Genomic DNA, 13,989 nt, shown 5'->3' with positions numbered 1-13,989 from the left:
GTGTAAATGGTGACTTGCTAAGCAAGTGTCAAAATCTAGAAGTGGAAGGTATAGATTGTAATGCATACACTAATAAATCCACAGGTAACTAGAAATATTTGCAAAATAAATCACTGTATGACAAGAAGTTCTTTTGCATTCATGTGACCACTGAAAAAAACAGCCTAGGAAATATGTTTTCATTTGCAAATTACGATGCCAATTCCAAAAGCCCCAGCTTACTGAGATGTTTCTTCATATGCCTGTTGTAATCTAAAGAGAACTTTTAAGGATATAATAAATGTCTCTTTCAGGCAGGCTGTTAATATATTTTCCTCCTTAGCATCTCAGAGGCCTCTGCTGCGTGATGTCCTCTGTGGGGCTCGCTCACGCCTTGTTTACCTGCACAGAGAGCTGCCTGAGTGCCTGAGCTGTGTTTGCTGGATCGGAACAGACACTGCTCTTTGTGCTCCCGAGATAAGAGGTTGCAACAGTCAAGCTGGTTTTGTGCATCTCAACCACAAAATATGATCTTAATAATTACTGTGAATCAACTAAAATAGCAACTCATATCTTCTTCCCAATAGCCATAAATTTAAAAGGCACTCTTAATTTAGTGCTTTTTCATCTTGCTTCACGTGTTTGAGAATATTTATTCCAACAAACTCACAAAACCTCCTTTCAGCAACAAAGCACAAGCTGTAAATTGTCCCATACCTCAGTTTTCTTTCAAAGCTCAGACAAAGGATTGTTCTTGCCCTTTTCATATTATGCCCACATAAATCAAAGCCAGTAAAGGACAAGTCAAGTAATCTGAGCTAACAGCCTACACTAAATATACAACTGGATTGTTGCATGTCATGCTTCCCGTTAGTCACAGATAGAAACTAGAAACTTCTGACAGTGTTGACAAAGAAGGTGAGAGTAGAGCCATTGCATCATGGATATACTAAGTAAGCCTAGGACTCCATCATGCAAAGCTGATAGAGCACTGACTGAATCTCTTTCTTCCCTCTTCTTGTTTTACAGCCAATGACCTTTCTTGCAGGAACAACACTTGTAAGCTGCGCAGCGCCCTCTAATTATGATGGTGCAGTGATGGAACTGACTCCATGTCTGTCCAGATGTGTTTTCATGCTTTTGTCAGATATATCAGCCCTGTTCCTATCTATGTGCCAACTCAATTCTATATTCTGAAACAGGACTGACAAGGGAAGACAAGAGACTCCATCTCCCTCCTCTTACACTGAACATCACTGGCTGATATAAATTGGCAACAACTCCACTAAAGTTGGGACAGCTACATCAGCTTTATCATATTTGATGGTCTGCCATATGATGATCTGTGCAACTCAGCTGATGGTCACATAGGGACTTTTTCTCAGCTGCATTGCTGAGAAAATGACCTTGTTGCTAATGGGAAAGCTGTAAGTATTACGATACAGTCAGAGATTCAGAAGTGAGGACACACATATAGTAAAAGACAAGATGCCCAGCCCACTGGGGTTGTAATAACCCTGTCTCAGTAATGAAGGTGTAAAGTCTGTTTCACAAGCCCATTGTTGGTGGTGCTGCCACAAGCACATGGTAGAGCCCATCTGCAGCTGTGCCATCCTGCCTGTGCTATAGAAAACCCACTTATCACAAAGGAACGTGAATAATTAAGTGCTTTGCAGTCTTGAGGAAATGATTAAAAGCACTTAAGATAGACTTATAGATGTTTAATATTTTGAAATAAACAATTTACACTGACACATTGATAGATATTTGTATTATCACTGAATATATGAGGGTAGGAGAAGCATCTTTCACTAAGAACACAGAACTGACCTGCACAACCCGTGTGTAAGACACCTAGCTGGGAATAAAGCCTGTGGCAGTGAGACAATAGCATTTCTGCTGTGTTTAGAGAACACCAGGCAAACACACAGAACCACAGAACTGTGGGACCTGGATGCAGCAATTGCTATCCACAGCAAGAAAAATGCCATGCTATTCAACACTTAGAGTCACACTCAGGTATTAGAAGACAGATGTTGCTACTGAGCCATTTTCATCCGGACCTGCAAAATTCCTGATATTCTGTGAACGTTGCCAAATGCTCCCTGGCATCTGCCATGAGGCAACTCAGCCTGCTCTGAATTAATAAACTGAAGCTGTTTCAAAACACAAGAGTTGCTCAATGTCTCTATAATTTGTTCATCTGCAGATTTTGCAGTGCTTCTATGACAGTGATTCAATGGTAGCAAAAAAACTCATGGAGGTAAACCAAAAGGAATGAGGTTGATGAGCTAAAGCAGTACCTCAAGCAAGTTACCTGTCATTTATAATGGAGAACAGTCAGCTAGGAGAGGAATGATAGAACACAAAGTCTAAAATTGAAACCACAAAGTGATGTTTGGGAGGAACGAAGATGAAGGCAGCTAAATAAAAAGAAAATTACTGGAAAGCATTTGCATTTAAACCCAGAACATTTGACAGCAGAATCATCTGTTGTAAATTTTAATTAAAGCTGTTCCTTATATACAAAAGTTTCTCTACACAGAAAAGTAAGACAGGGGCAAACTAGAACTTTCCCTCCAACTCACAGGGTAAGGCCAGTACAGCTCTCTGATTAACCCATTTGATATTATTATTCAGTTTATTCTCACCTACTCTAGCAGGAATTTAAACAAAGCTAGAAAGACACCCTGATTTTGGAATTAAAAGAGCCCCACTGAGACTTAATCTGGTATGCCAATTTACTATTCCAGTTAAATGGTCACCCTTTTTAAGAAGAAATAGTGAGCCCTTGACAAATGCAGTTGCCTTGTGACCCATTAAGGACAGCAATAATATTGTTGTCTGTTGTTGCTAATTGGCAAGTACAGTACTGATCTGACAGACAGGCATGTTTTCTGTACAACAGCAATAGACAGCTTTAGAATCTAATAACATATAAGAATTAAAGCTAACATTTTTAATATCTTCTTGGTGCCATAGAGTATTTGGTAACCACATTAGGAAAGGATGCACATCTCAGTAAATGCAGGTTGTGATCATTGATTAATTATTATTACTTCAGGACTAACATCGTGCTTGGAACTACAGAAAGCAAAAATTAGAACAGCTTCTGCAGTGAGAAATGCAGACTGAAAGAGATAAAAATGCTGGAGAGAGAGGGCAAGCAATAAGGACAAAATATTTTGTAAGGGCACAGCTTCTAGGCTAGCCCCTATCTTGGTGCTTGCTTTTCCATCTTCACGGAGCTACTGTCTGCACACTTCAAAACTAAACAAACTTTCTGTTACAGCTGTATCCCAACATGGTATTTAAGCCAGAATAAGATGTACCACTAACTCTGTATGCAAAGCAAATAACACAGTAACTAATTGCCCTTTGCAATTATACTACTTCTCAAAATGCTGATGTTAATAAGCAAACAAAAAAAAAATTTAACAGAGGGAGAAATGGAGGCAAGAGCAGTGTTAGGCAAGGGTCAAGGCAGAAGGTGTGAGGGGAACTCAACAGTCTTTCTGAACCTAAGTCCATTTTTTATAAGAGCCCATGGGCCACTGCAAAGATAACAAAGGTCAAGTTTTGCTTTTCCAAAGCAAAGAGATTTGAAGAAAGTGTCAAATGAACCTGTCAAACCTCAAATCCACTACTGGCTCAGTAGGAAATGTGACATAAAAAATAGGAGGGGAGAAAAAAGACCCAATAAAGTTGTCTTCAGAAACAGGAGTTCTGAATAACATATTGCCTGGTACCTGGGAGAGCACATGATCATTTACTATTTTCTGAACATGGCCAAATTAATCTATTTTCAAATGGAAAGACATCAGAGACAATTATATGTTATCAAATGTGGTCTGATATTTTCCAGTAATTTCAGTAGTCAAACATCAGTAGAGGTCTCAGAGCTAGAATCAAAGAAAGGGAAAAAATGGCACTAAATGTGTCAAACTGCCCTGCTGCTGGTACCGACACAGACAGACAACTATGACCACTGAGAACATCAAGAAGGAAAATGTCCCCAGATGGGAGGGCAGCTTGAACAAAGAGATTTATTCTTTTTATTTAGGGGATTTAACAACTTGCAATTGTGGCGGGTCAACCCCAGCCAGCAGGTAAGCAAGCACCCATATGGCTACTCACTCATGCCCTCGTTCCTTTACCAGCATGATGGGGCAGACAACAGGAAGAAAAAAGCAAGAAAATCTGTGAGTTGAAAGACAGTTTAATAAATGAAGGGGGGGGGAAAGAACAAAAATGGAACCATGTCAATGCTGGGGTCCCCCTGACACAGGTGTAATTAGCACTGACTCTATGATGAAGAAGGTTGAACTATTGTTTTATTCTTCTCTCCTATATTCATACTATGTTTTTAAGAAACTTGTAACTCCTTCCAGCCCATCCAATACAGCTTTGATCTCATTGGTTAATTACTTAAACAATACTACCATTTGGTAAACAAATCTCTATAACACATTCCACATTTGCCTAGCAACAGGTGCAGCAAGTGGAGATAAGAATTGTTTTCATTCTTTCTCTGAGCTTTCTCACAGCTTCTTGCAGCCTTCCCCAGGGAAAAATGCCTGGGAAGGCCTGTACCTGCTCTCTGTGGCCAGAGAGCTGCTGCCACAGAACCAAGTGATGCAAAGGCAGTAACTCATCACCTCCCACAAGCAGACCAATGCTCAGGTATTCTCTGAGCAACCACAAACTTGCAAGGCACCCCTCTTCCCCCTTCTTCCTCTACCACCACTTTCACTGCTGTGTTTGATGCTGTATGGTACAGGACAATTGGACAATTCAGATCAGCTGTCCCTGCTGTGTCCCCCTGCTAACTTCTTGCCCCTATTTACTGGGGAAAGTGGGTGCAGAGTGAGAAAGAAGAGAAAGTTCAGCTATAGTCAAAATATTGATGTTGGAGGCACCATTGGAGCCACGAACCACAGCACCATAGGGGCTGTTATGAAGAAGGTTGCTCCATACATGCAAAATAAGAACAGGGTAATTTAAAGAGGCTGAAAAATATTTTAAAGATCTAATATTTTGGTGTGGTATGAATGATTTCCTTCTGCAAATTGCTCTATCATACTTAGATATTTATCTGTTGTTAGATATCTATTATTTTTAGATGTTTGTTTTTGTTAGTTGTTTACTATTGTTACTTATCAAAGTACCTATTATTAATAGATATTTAAAATAGAGACGTGACAAGGTAAAGGCTTTGTCAAGCGTCTAAAGGAGAGAAATGATGCTTAAGTTTTAGTGTTCATTTTTCCCAGACTCTGTGCTGCCTAGGTGTGTAGCTCTGAGCTTCATATTAAGTGTCAGTAAGCTCTCTTCACAGAGTAGGTGGACAAAATAATTCCTCTTCTAGCTTGAGACCAAGGACAACCTATAAAAGTTTCAGGCCCAAGAGCATAAGCAACAGTGGACTGAAGAGAGAAAACAAGCAGGATGGGACTTCATAATCTGAAGGTGTAATTGGACAATTAACCCCAATATGCAAATGGACCAAAACGTATAAAAGTGTGAGAGCCCGTGACCACTTGTCCATTTTTTTGGACCTGACACCATTTTGGGTTCATCCTGGGTGTAGCCCTGGCCAGGCTCTTGTAGTGCCCAAGGTGTATCCATTAAAGCCTTTCAGTAAATACCTGCTTTATTCTTTAACTCTGTCTAGCCTCTGTTCTAGGTCAGCCTTCTCAAGGTATCATGGGAAGCTGAAACTGTCAGAGAAATTAGGCAGAACAAATGGTAAACTAATTTAGAAAAAATATTTTATTCATAAAATGACTCAACATTGGTGCATAGACAAAATATCTTGGAGCTAGATAATTTAGTCCCTGAATACAAAAGTCAGAATAATTTTGTTCTTCCTTCAATACTGAAAACTAAAATAATAACAGAAAAATTATATCCAGAGTGGGTGTTGTGAGGCCTCAGCTCCTTGTCTTTGGATGTATAAAACTGAAGTGTCCAACACTTTGTAGGATCACTTCCCATGTTAGGATCATGTAATGAGTAAAGGGCATGTTAACTTTCCTTGAAATAATAATAATTATTCCAAATAACCATAAAATCTTGATTCTCCAAAACATCATATGATGTAGGAATGCAGAAACTGCCTTCCTTCACTCTCAAGCAGAGAGGCAAACCTGAATGCAGAAACAATATATATGATAAACACGTAAGTTTTACAAAAAACAGATTTTATATTTTAAAGTTGGACCTCTAACTTCACCAGAACAAAGAAGGTAAAGACCTCACATTAGTGTCCAGGACATTTTAAAACATTTGCTACCAGTTGTGAACTTTCCTAAGGATATATACATTGCTATCAAACACTGGTAAAGGTAGTACAAGATACACAGGGAATTTCCTTTTAGCACTGAAGACATCATAATAGTCATCCCGGCTGGATGTCATAGGAGTGACAGATAAGTCACTCTTCCAATGACATCTAAGAATGCACTGGATACAAAAGTCAAGCCTTTGGTTTTGAAACACATTCAGATATGAAGAATATACCCACTGACCCCACCCCACTTTCTTTTGTATTGCCAGGGAATTTTCTTCTACAAGTCCCTCTATTGGAAGTTGTCCGTACACTTTTCTCCTGAAAATAAATCCAACAATAGTTTTCAACGCAGCTGTCTTCGTTCTTCACATTTTCAAAAAGGCAACCTATAAAAGGAAGCAAAAAAATACTGTCATTAATTTCAACACTGCAGGTAAAACAAAGATGCTTCTTTGTATCAACAGAATTTATGCATTATAATAATCTTTTTACTTAATAACATAATAGTGCAATGAGAAAATAGAGGATGTTTTGTTATTTTTCCACCTCTTCTCTACCTAACATGTCTCCTAAAAATGACCAAACTTTCTTTTTTTACTCAAACACTGCCTGCATTGCAGAACTAACACTTTTTCTTCCCCCAGGATAACAAAGAATGTTTATCTCATCTAACTTCAAAGGCTATTTGATAGTATTTTGAAACTAGCTTAGATTAAATCTTTGATACATTCCCAGTTTTGTCTGAATATTAGCTTGTTTGAACAGTGCTGTCACTCTAAGTCAAATCCTGATTCCAAAGTCACAATGAGAAGTCCAAAGTCATAAAGAAAAATGCCTTACATTTTGAAATAACCAGGAAGCAAAATCTTACCTGAGGGGAGAAGACAAATACTTGTATATGATCAGAAGATAGCAAATGATGTACCTCTTCTCTTTAGTGCACTAAGTGAACTATCTAACAGCTATTTAGAGGGAAGGTGATCTATCAAATACAGGAGATCTATGGGATTTCTGCTGTCCCAAACTCATTTGCTCTTGGTCACATGCACACAGCAGTTTCTCCTGAATGGTTTTGGTTTTGTTTAGCTTTCTTCAGGATCTGCAGTAGACTAATGCAGAAAGTTAAGCTAGCTGACTGGAAATGACACATCCAGATTCTTATCTGACAAGGAGATTGCTTCACACATTTTTTGCTGATCACAAAGACAGAAAACTAGATGTACAGATGCCTTCCCAAAAACGCAAGAAACAAAGAAAAATGACTACCGGGTTGCACAACTCTCTTCTGAAAAGATACAACCTATTCCTCCTGTCTGATGAAAAACACACAAGAAAAGAACTTCTGAGACAGACACTTTCTCTTTGTTCTCTGCAAGAGCTTTCACCAGTCACTTAAGTGAAGATTAAAATGACCATCAATTACAACTTTGGATTTTCAGAGGTGACCCTTAAACACCACTCTGCTCGATGATGTGATAAAAGAACTCATGAAGCATGATCAATCAGAAGGAATTAAATGTAAGCATAAAATATCACTGAGTACTCAAAACAGAGGATAAAACAGAGTTAAACCACTCCTTTTGGATCTTGTGCCCAAAGTATGTTTAAGAGAGTTATATGTCTGCTATAAAGGATGCAAAAATAATAAAAAAAATTAATATATCTAAGATGGTTCTCAGAGAATCAGTCACACAAAGGATTCATGTCTAAATAACACATATACAAGGCATAAATGGGACATGACAACAATTATTGGTTAAGAATAGAAAAAAAACCATGCAAACTCACTTCCTGAACACTCTTTTGCTACTCCAAGACTAACAGCAGTAACCCAGTAGAAAACTGGAGTTACTGCATGGAAGGGTTAGTACAGACAACACAACTGAGATTCCTGAAATCTCCCACATTTCCAAATCATTCTTTTCTTCTTCCAAATTGGAACTAAAATTCAGAAAAAAAAATATCATGTCTTATATTAAACATAAGGAAGAAATTCCTTATTATAAGGATGATGATGCATTGATACAGGTTGCCCAGAGAACTTGTGGATGCCCCATCCCTGGAAGTACTCAAGGCAAGGCTGGATGGGGCTTTGAGCAACCTGGTCTAGTGGAAGGTGAACCTGCCTGTGGTGGGAGGTTGGAACGAGATGATCTCTAAGGTCCCTTCCAACCTAAACCATTCTGTGACTGTATGACTTAAAGAACATATATTTTCAGAAATGTCTGTAGGCAAACCATGCCAGCAATCAGCTGGCTGGCCAGGGTGGAAGTTGGCCTGCCTTTCGCATGCAAATCTCATCATACTGACACATTCCCATAAAGTGTTTTTTTCAGTCCATCAGCATTTTCCAGCAGTAAGCAGCTACATCAAAATAACTTCTGTCAGCTCAACCAAGGGGTGTTGTAAAAGCCAGATACTACTCATCAAGTAGGGAAATTTATCTACTATGCCAGATTCTCACCCTCAAAGACAAAAACCGAAGGCAAAATCAATATGCTTGTCACCTTTCTCACGATTCAGTTGCTCAGATGAATATACAGAGACATATACATAGTTATGAGGAAATGTAAAATCTTAGCTCTGTGGAAGAGTCATAAGTTATACAGGCTAGGGATGAAACCCTGGCACCAGTCAAATCAAAGACAAAACTCATGGTGATACTAATAGTGTGGGAGATTTGTCCTTGCATTGCAAGGAAAAAAATAGAAAAATCAAGAAAAGCAATAACCATCTCAATACACAAGACTCAAAATTTTAAGCAGATTTTTCTACCTGAGATTGCAGATTCCTTTGCTACACAGTTTTGAAGTGCCATTAGAGTAGATATATTTGTTTAATTTGACTGCTTGCTATATTTTATAATGCATGAAATACACTTTTCTTCTCCTTTGAAAGAGTTATTTGCAACATAATGCTTCCCTAGATTGCTAGGCTCTCCTACTGCCCAATAAACTGAAAGGCAACAAGAGTAATAAATTATTACTGTCTGTGTTTATATTTACTACCAATGTGAATGAAAAGAGCACATTAGATCATTCCTACAGCTGACATACCAGCAAAAAAAAAATGCAAATCAAGCTGTTTAAAAAACACCTCAACCTTTGAAAGTACTTCAGAATAAAATCAACTGAAACTTCAGAAGTTTCACTTTATCCATCCAAAGTTCAATTTGAAGCATATAAAATATTCCTTTATTATATTGTTAATGTAGATGCAGTTGGGTATCTAAACAGCAGTAAATTATATGTTCTACATAATAAATTAATTACTGTAGGTTGGGAAAAGAGACTATGTGGTTCTCCCCCAGTTTTCTGTCTATTAGGATACATTCTCTACAAGACAGACACTACTAGCTTCTTCCAGCTTTAGTAGCAATGCTTTCAGCAGTCTGCACATCCAGTATTTCACTGCTACGAGAGCATTTTGAAAGAAAAATAATGTGCCAAACAGTTATCTCATCTACAAAGGTTTATTACTAAATTCAGAATAAAAGTCAGTTCTCTAACCAGGTTTTTAACTGACCTTACCTCAGCACATTGTCCCCTTAAAGCACTCAGATTACTCCTTCAGTAAATAATAAAGCAGCATCAGCTTTGTTAAAATCTCTTGCAGTCAGGACAAGTTAAGAAACCCAGGTACTGATGCTCAGTTTTAGGAGATGTACTCTCTTGGCTTTCTCAGAATGGTTTGGGGTGGAAGAGACCCATAAAGATTATCCAGTTCAAATTCCACTTGCCATGAGCAACCTGGTCAAGAGAAATATGTCCAAACACCAGGGAGTAAAAGGTGAAAGAAAACAGTTGCAACTTCTTAAAATATTTTTTAAACTATGGAGACCTAACGAATTTAGAGATAAAAGAAGGTGGTTCCAGATGGCTGAAGCTGGTGAAAAGAAATCTCTACAAAGTGCTAACACTAGGTGAGCTGGCAGAGTGGATGACTGCTGTAAGAGAAGCAGGAACGTGAGAGAAGCAGCTAAACAACATATTTTAAAGAAATGCAATCTGAAAATCAGCTAAGCAAGGAAAAAGAAGTTCAATGTTTGAATCAGCTGGAAGAACCATCCCAGGAGCCAGATTCTTACTTCCACAAAACAGGAAATAACACGACAAAAGTTGCATTCCCATATTGTAATGCAAGCTTTGAAACTGTTCTTATGTTGTTCTCTTTTAAGGAGTCCAAGTGAATGGTGCATAAAAATCACTACGTATGTCTCTCAAAGCTGACAATGAAGGATTTTTAATACCTGTGTCTCTCCTAAGAGCTAAAAGAAAGTCTGTAGAAGATACAGAATTTCTCTTTAGTTTCAGAGAGGGAATTGTATTTCAGTTTACTCCTGCATAATTATAAAGGAAAATAGCAGGTTGAAAGTAGTTATGTATGCTTCAGTTTCAGCAGAAGAAATTAAATCTCAGAATGCTTCCTAAAATATGACTGCTGTGGTTTTTTCCACTGCACAACACATAATAAAACACCACCCAGCTCAAATGTGAAGTTTAAATGTATAAAAAGACATTTTACTGTTGTCTTCTTTGAACATTAGACCAATTTTTAAACACTATCATGCCCAGTTCATAATGCTATACTGTGTTTTAGAAGAACACAACTTACATGGCTATCTTAAATCATATCTACTGCAACAGACAGTCTGTACATAGACAGATACCCATACTTTAATGCTGCACATGGGCTCTAGTGTGAAATCAGGCGTGATGAAACGACTGCAGAGGAAACGCTGATTACACACCAGCAAGGCTACAGCCTACAATCAACATCAAATGCTGTATTTATTTCCACTCAAGGCTGACAGGTAATCAAGCAATGCCATGCCATCCATGTGCACAGGAAGAGAATAACCTTCCCAAAAAGACAAGGACAGCTGTGAGCAGACCTCTGATCCTAGATCCAGCTGTGCTGGATGTTACTAATCTCACAGGCTCAGGGTGTCTTTCTGCTGCAAGTTACCATTCCTCTCTCCCCACAAAAGACCACTTCAGAGCTTCTCCTACTGTCTGGTGAAATCAGACTGATACACCAAACTCTGCCCTCTGGTCTGCACTAAATGGATGGGTTTATCCTAGAAACAAGAAAGGGAGGGCTTGCACAAACAATCCTGCTGGAAGATCACAGGGGAGAGACAAATCTCTGGTGGAAATGAGAGTGAGAAGCTGAGGATAGTGGTATTTTCCACATGTACAGCTGGATTTGAAAGATAACATATACTCAAAGCCTCAGACCAGTCTAATTCATCCAGATTTGTATTGCTACTAATGTTATGGCTAGTGCTAAGTGCTATGGCTTAAGCCTTAATAACTACAGCAAGTACAACTGCTGGTGTGGTTGCAATTATATTGCAGTCAAGATGCTCTGTATATCTTGACAGATGTCAAGGTATAAGAATAAACACAAGGTATAAGAATACACTTATACCTTGGAAAAAGAACCAGAGAAAGTGATATAAACATGTTTGTGTGAGTATAACTGAACCTACATATCCCTTATCCCCATATTTAATAATGCACTAATACCACTACAGGGACAATGTGCATAAATAGACAGAGAAGGCCATAACCCTGCCTGACACATTTCTCACTCCTGTAAAATAATGACAGATCAACGAGTGGGAGGATTAAAGCACATGCACCATGTCTAGGTCCCAGCTCTATAAATATTTGATTTCTGATAAACTCTGCAAGAAGTTTGGCATTGCCATAGGTGCTGAAAAGGGACAGAGCAGACAAAGGAATAAGGTCTTTCCCAGAGGGGAAACAGTGCTCATTCCATTCCTGCACCACCACCAGAAGCAGTGACAACTTATACCTGTTACCATTACTCTGCGGATTAGCAACTACTGGCAAAGGCTGGTTATAAATAGTCACATTAAATCTTTAGAGTTCACCTGCCTACCCACACCATACAGTTTATCTATTTGTTCTCACCTAACACTCTGGGATCAAGCCTGCAGATGCACAAATACCCTGTTCCAGAAATACATTTGGCACCAGTGTGAATGAATGGACACAAAGCAGATGGCATCAGATGAGCAGAGACGTGAGAGAACATTAACTGCTATATTTACACTTGCTCCCACTGAATCCAGAGACCCATAAAAAAGCAGCTGTCTTTTTCAGACTTGAATGCTACCAAGCTGTTGCATATTACCCCAAGATCTCAGAGGTGGCTTTTGGGGAGAGCAAAGGCATTTTTAGAGGAAAATGGAGAGTAAAGCAGCATGTTCACTACTAAAAGAACAAGAGGAGCCAGGGACAGAATCATTATGGTTGGAAAAGACCTCCAAGATGATCAAACCCATCAATCATTGAGATGAGCCTACCTTGACAGTACACTATGTACTGCCCCATAGGGCCTCCTGGTAGCCTGCAAACTCACTGGCTGTGCTCCAGCAGCAAAGGTGTCTCTATTACACTGATAGTTAGCTCTTTTTCTTCTGTACTCCAGGCTCTTGTGATAATAGTTGAACCTTGGGTCACTCAGTGCCTGTTTCTCCAGTGGCATGGAGGTCATATAAGTAGACCTGGCTGCTCTAATATCCCCTCCACAGCCCAGCAATGGCAGCCACCTCACACAGCACGTCAACAATCATTTTTTCATGTTCTCTCACACAGGGACAGTTTCCCAACATGCTTTAAATGCCATGCAGTGAGAAGTCTAGTTTTGAGTATGCACCAGAACACAAAAAAATGTTTTATCTAATTACGCTTCCTTTACATTTTTGGTCTAAGAAAACCAAGGGAACATCAGTCTGTGCTCGCAGTACCATAACTTCATATCACTAGGTTGTTATGTCTTAAATATTTTACTATAGAAACAAAAATTTTTGAACAAAAATGTCTCTAGAGGAATACAAGTCCCTTGAAAAGGTCACTAAAACAATACTATAATACCACAGATTGACAGAACACATACAGTTGTACAAGTCAAGTTGAAAATATTTAATGAAATAACAAAACTAATCTAAAACCATTCAAGACCATCTCTATCATTCTCAAGTTGCAAAGAAACTAAAATACATCTGGCATACTCTCTCAGACAAACAAAGCAGCACTGTGCTGCACAGAACTACATCATGAAGGCAATAATGAAGCCAACAGAAGCACAGATTGTGGAACCATGCTATCCTAGCAAACTAAGACCCTGCAAATTGGGTTGAAGAACAAAGGGATGTGGAATGGTGGCTTTGCAGTCTGACCCACCAACCCCCCAACCAAGGGCTCAGGTCTGGGTATGGAGGAGGGGACATTCTGTGAAGGACTCTTCACCTCACTCACTCCACAGGATGTCGAGGTCATTCTTTAGCAGATATATCTGCTGGGAATTTCACATCTCAATGAGTATGTGCTTCAAAAAGCTTTAAGGCCTTACAGGAGACATAATTTTGGTCAGTGCAATGCTACCACTGAGGCAGAGGAACAGAGGTGGCAACAAAAGCTGGGAAGAGCCTGGCTTCAGCAGACTCATCATCTGAAGAGCGAGACATTCCTCAGAACTCCTAGGAGAAGGCTGGGGAAAGGTAAGTCCTCCACTGTACAATGTGAAAGGCACTGTACATTTCTGGGCATTCAATGCAGGAAGAAACTGATTAGAATACCACTCAGATAAATCACTTCTGTCCAAGCTGGAGAAAATGTGAAATACAGCCAAAACAACCAAGCAGAAAGAGAATTAGATTCCTTTCATTCAATTTCTAGTGGAAT

General features: G+C 39.0%; 1 protein-coding gene across 2 annotated transcripts in view; it reads right to left on the bottom strand.

The window, feature by feature from the left end:
• Positions 1-5,733: 5,733 nt before the first annotated feature.
• Positions 5,734-13,989, bottom strand: part of UBE3D (ubiquitin protein ligase E3D) — a 76,711-nt gene continuing 68,455 nt past the window's right edge. For both annotated transcript variants that reach the window (XM_030236573.2, XM_050972932.1), the window contains exon 10: positions 5,734-6,657. In XM_030236573.2, the coding sequence (XP_030092433.1) occupies positions 6,637-6,657 (21 nt within the window). In that variant the 3' untranslated portion in view covers positions 5,734-6,636. The remainder of the gene's footprint in view (positions 6,658-13,989) is intronic.

This window comes from Serinus canaria, chromosome 3 (assembly GCF_022539315.1).
Source record: "Serinus canaria isolate serCan28SL12 chromosome 3, serCan2020, whole genome shotgun sequence".
Taxonomy (NCBI): domain Eukaryota; kingdom Metazoa; phylum Chordata; class Aves; order Passeriformes; family Fringillidae; genus Serinus; species Serinus canaria.
This window is presented reverse-complemented; position numbering and strand designations above follow the sequence as displayed.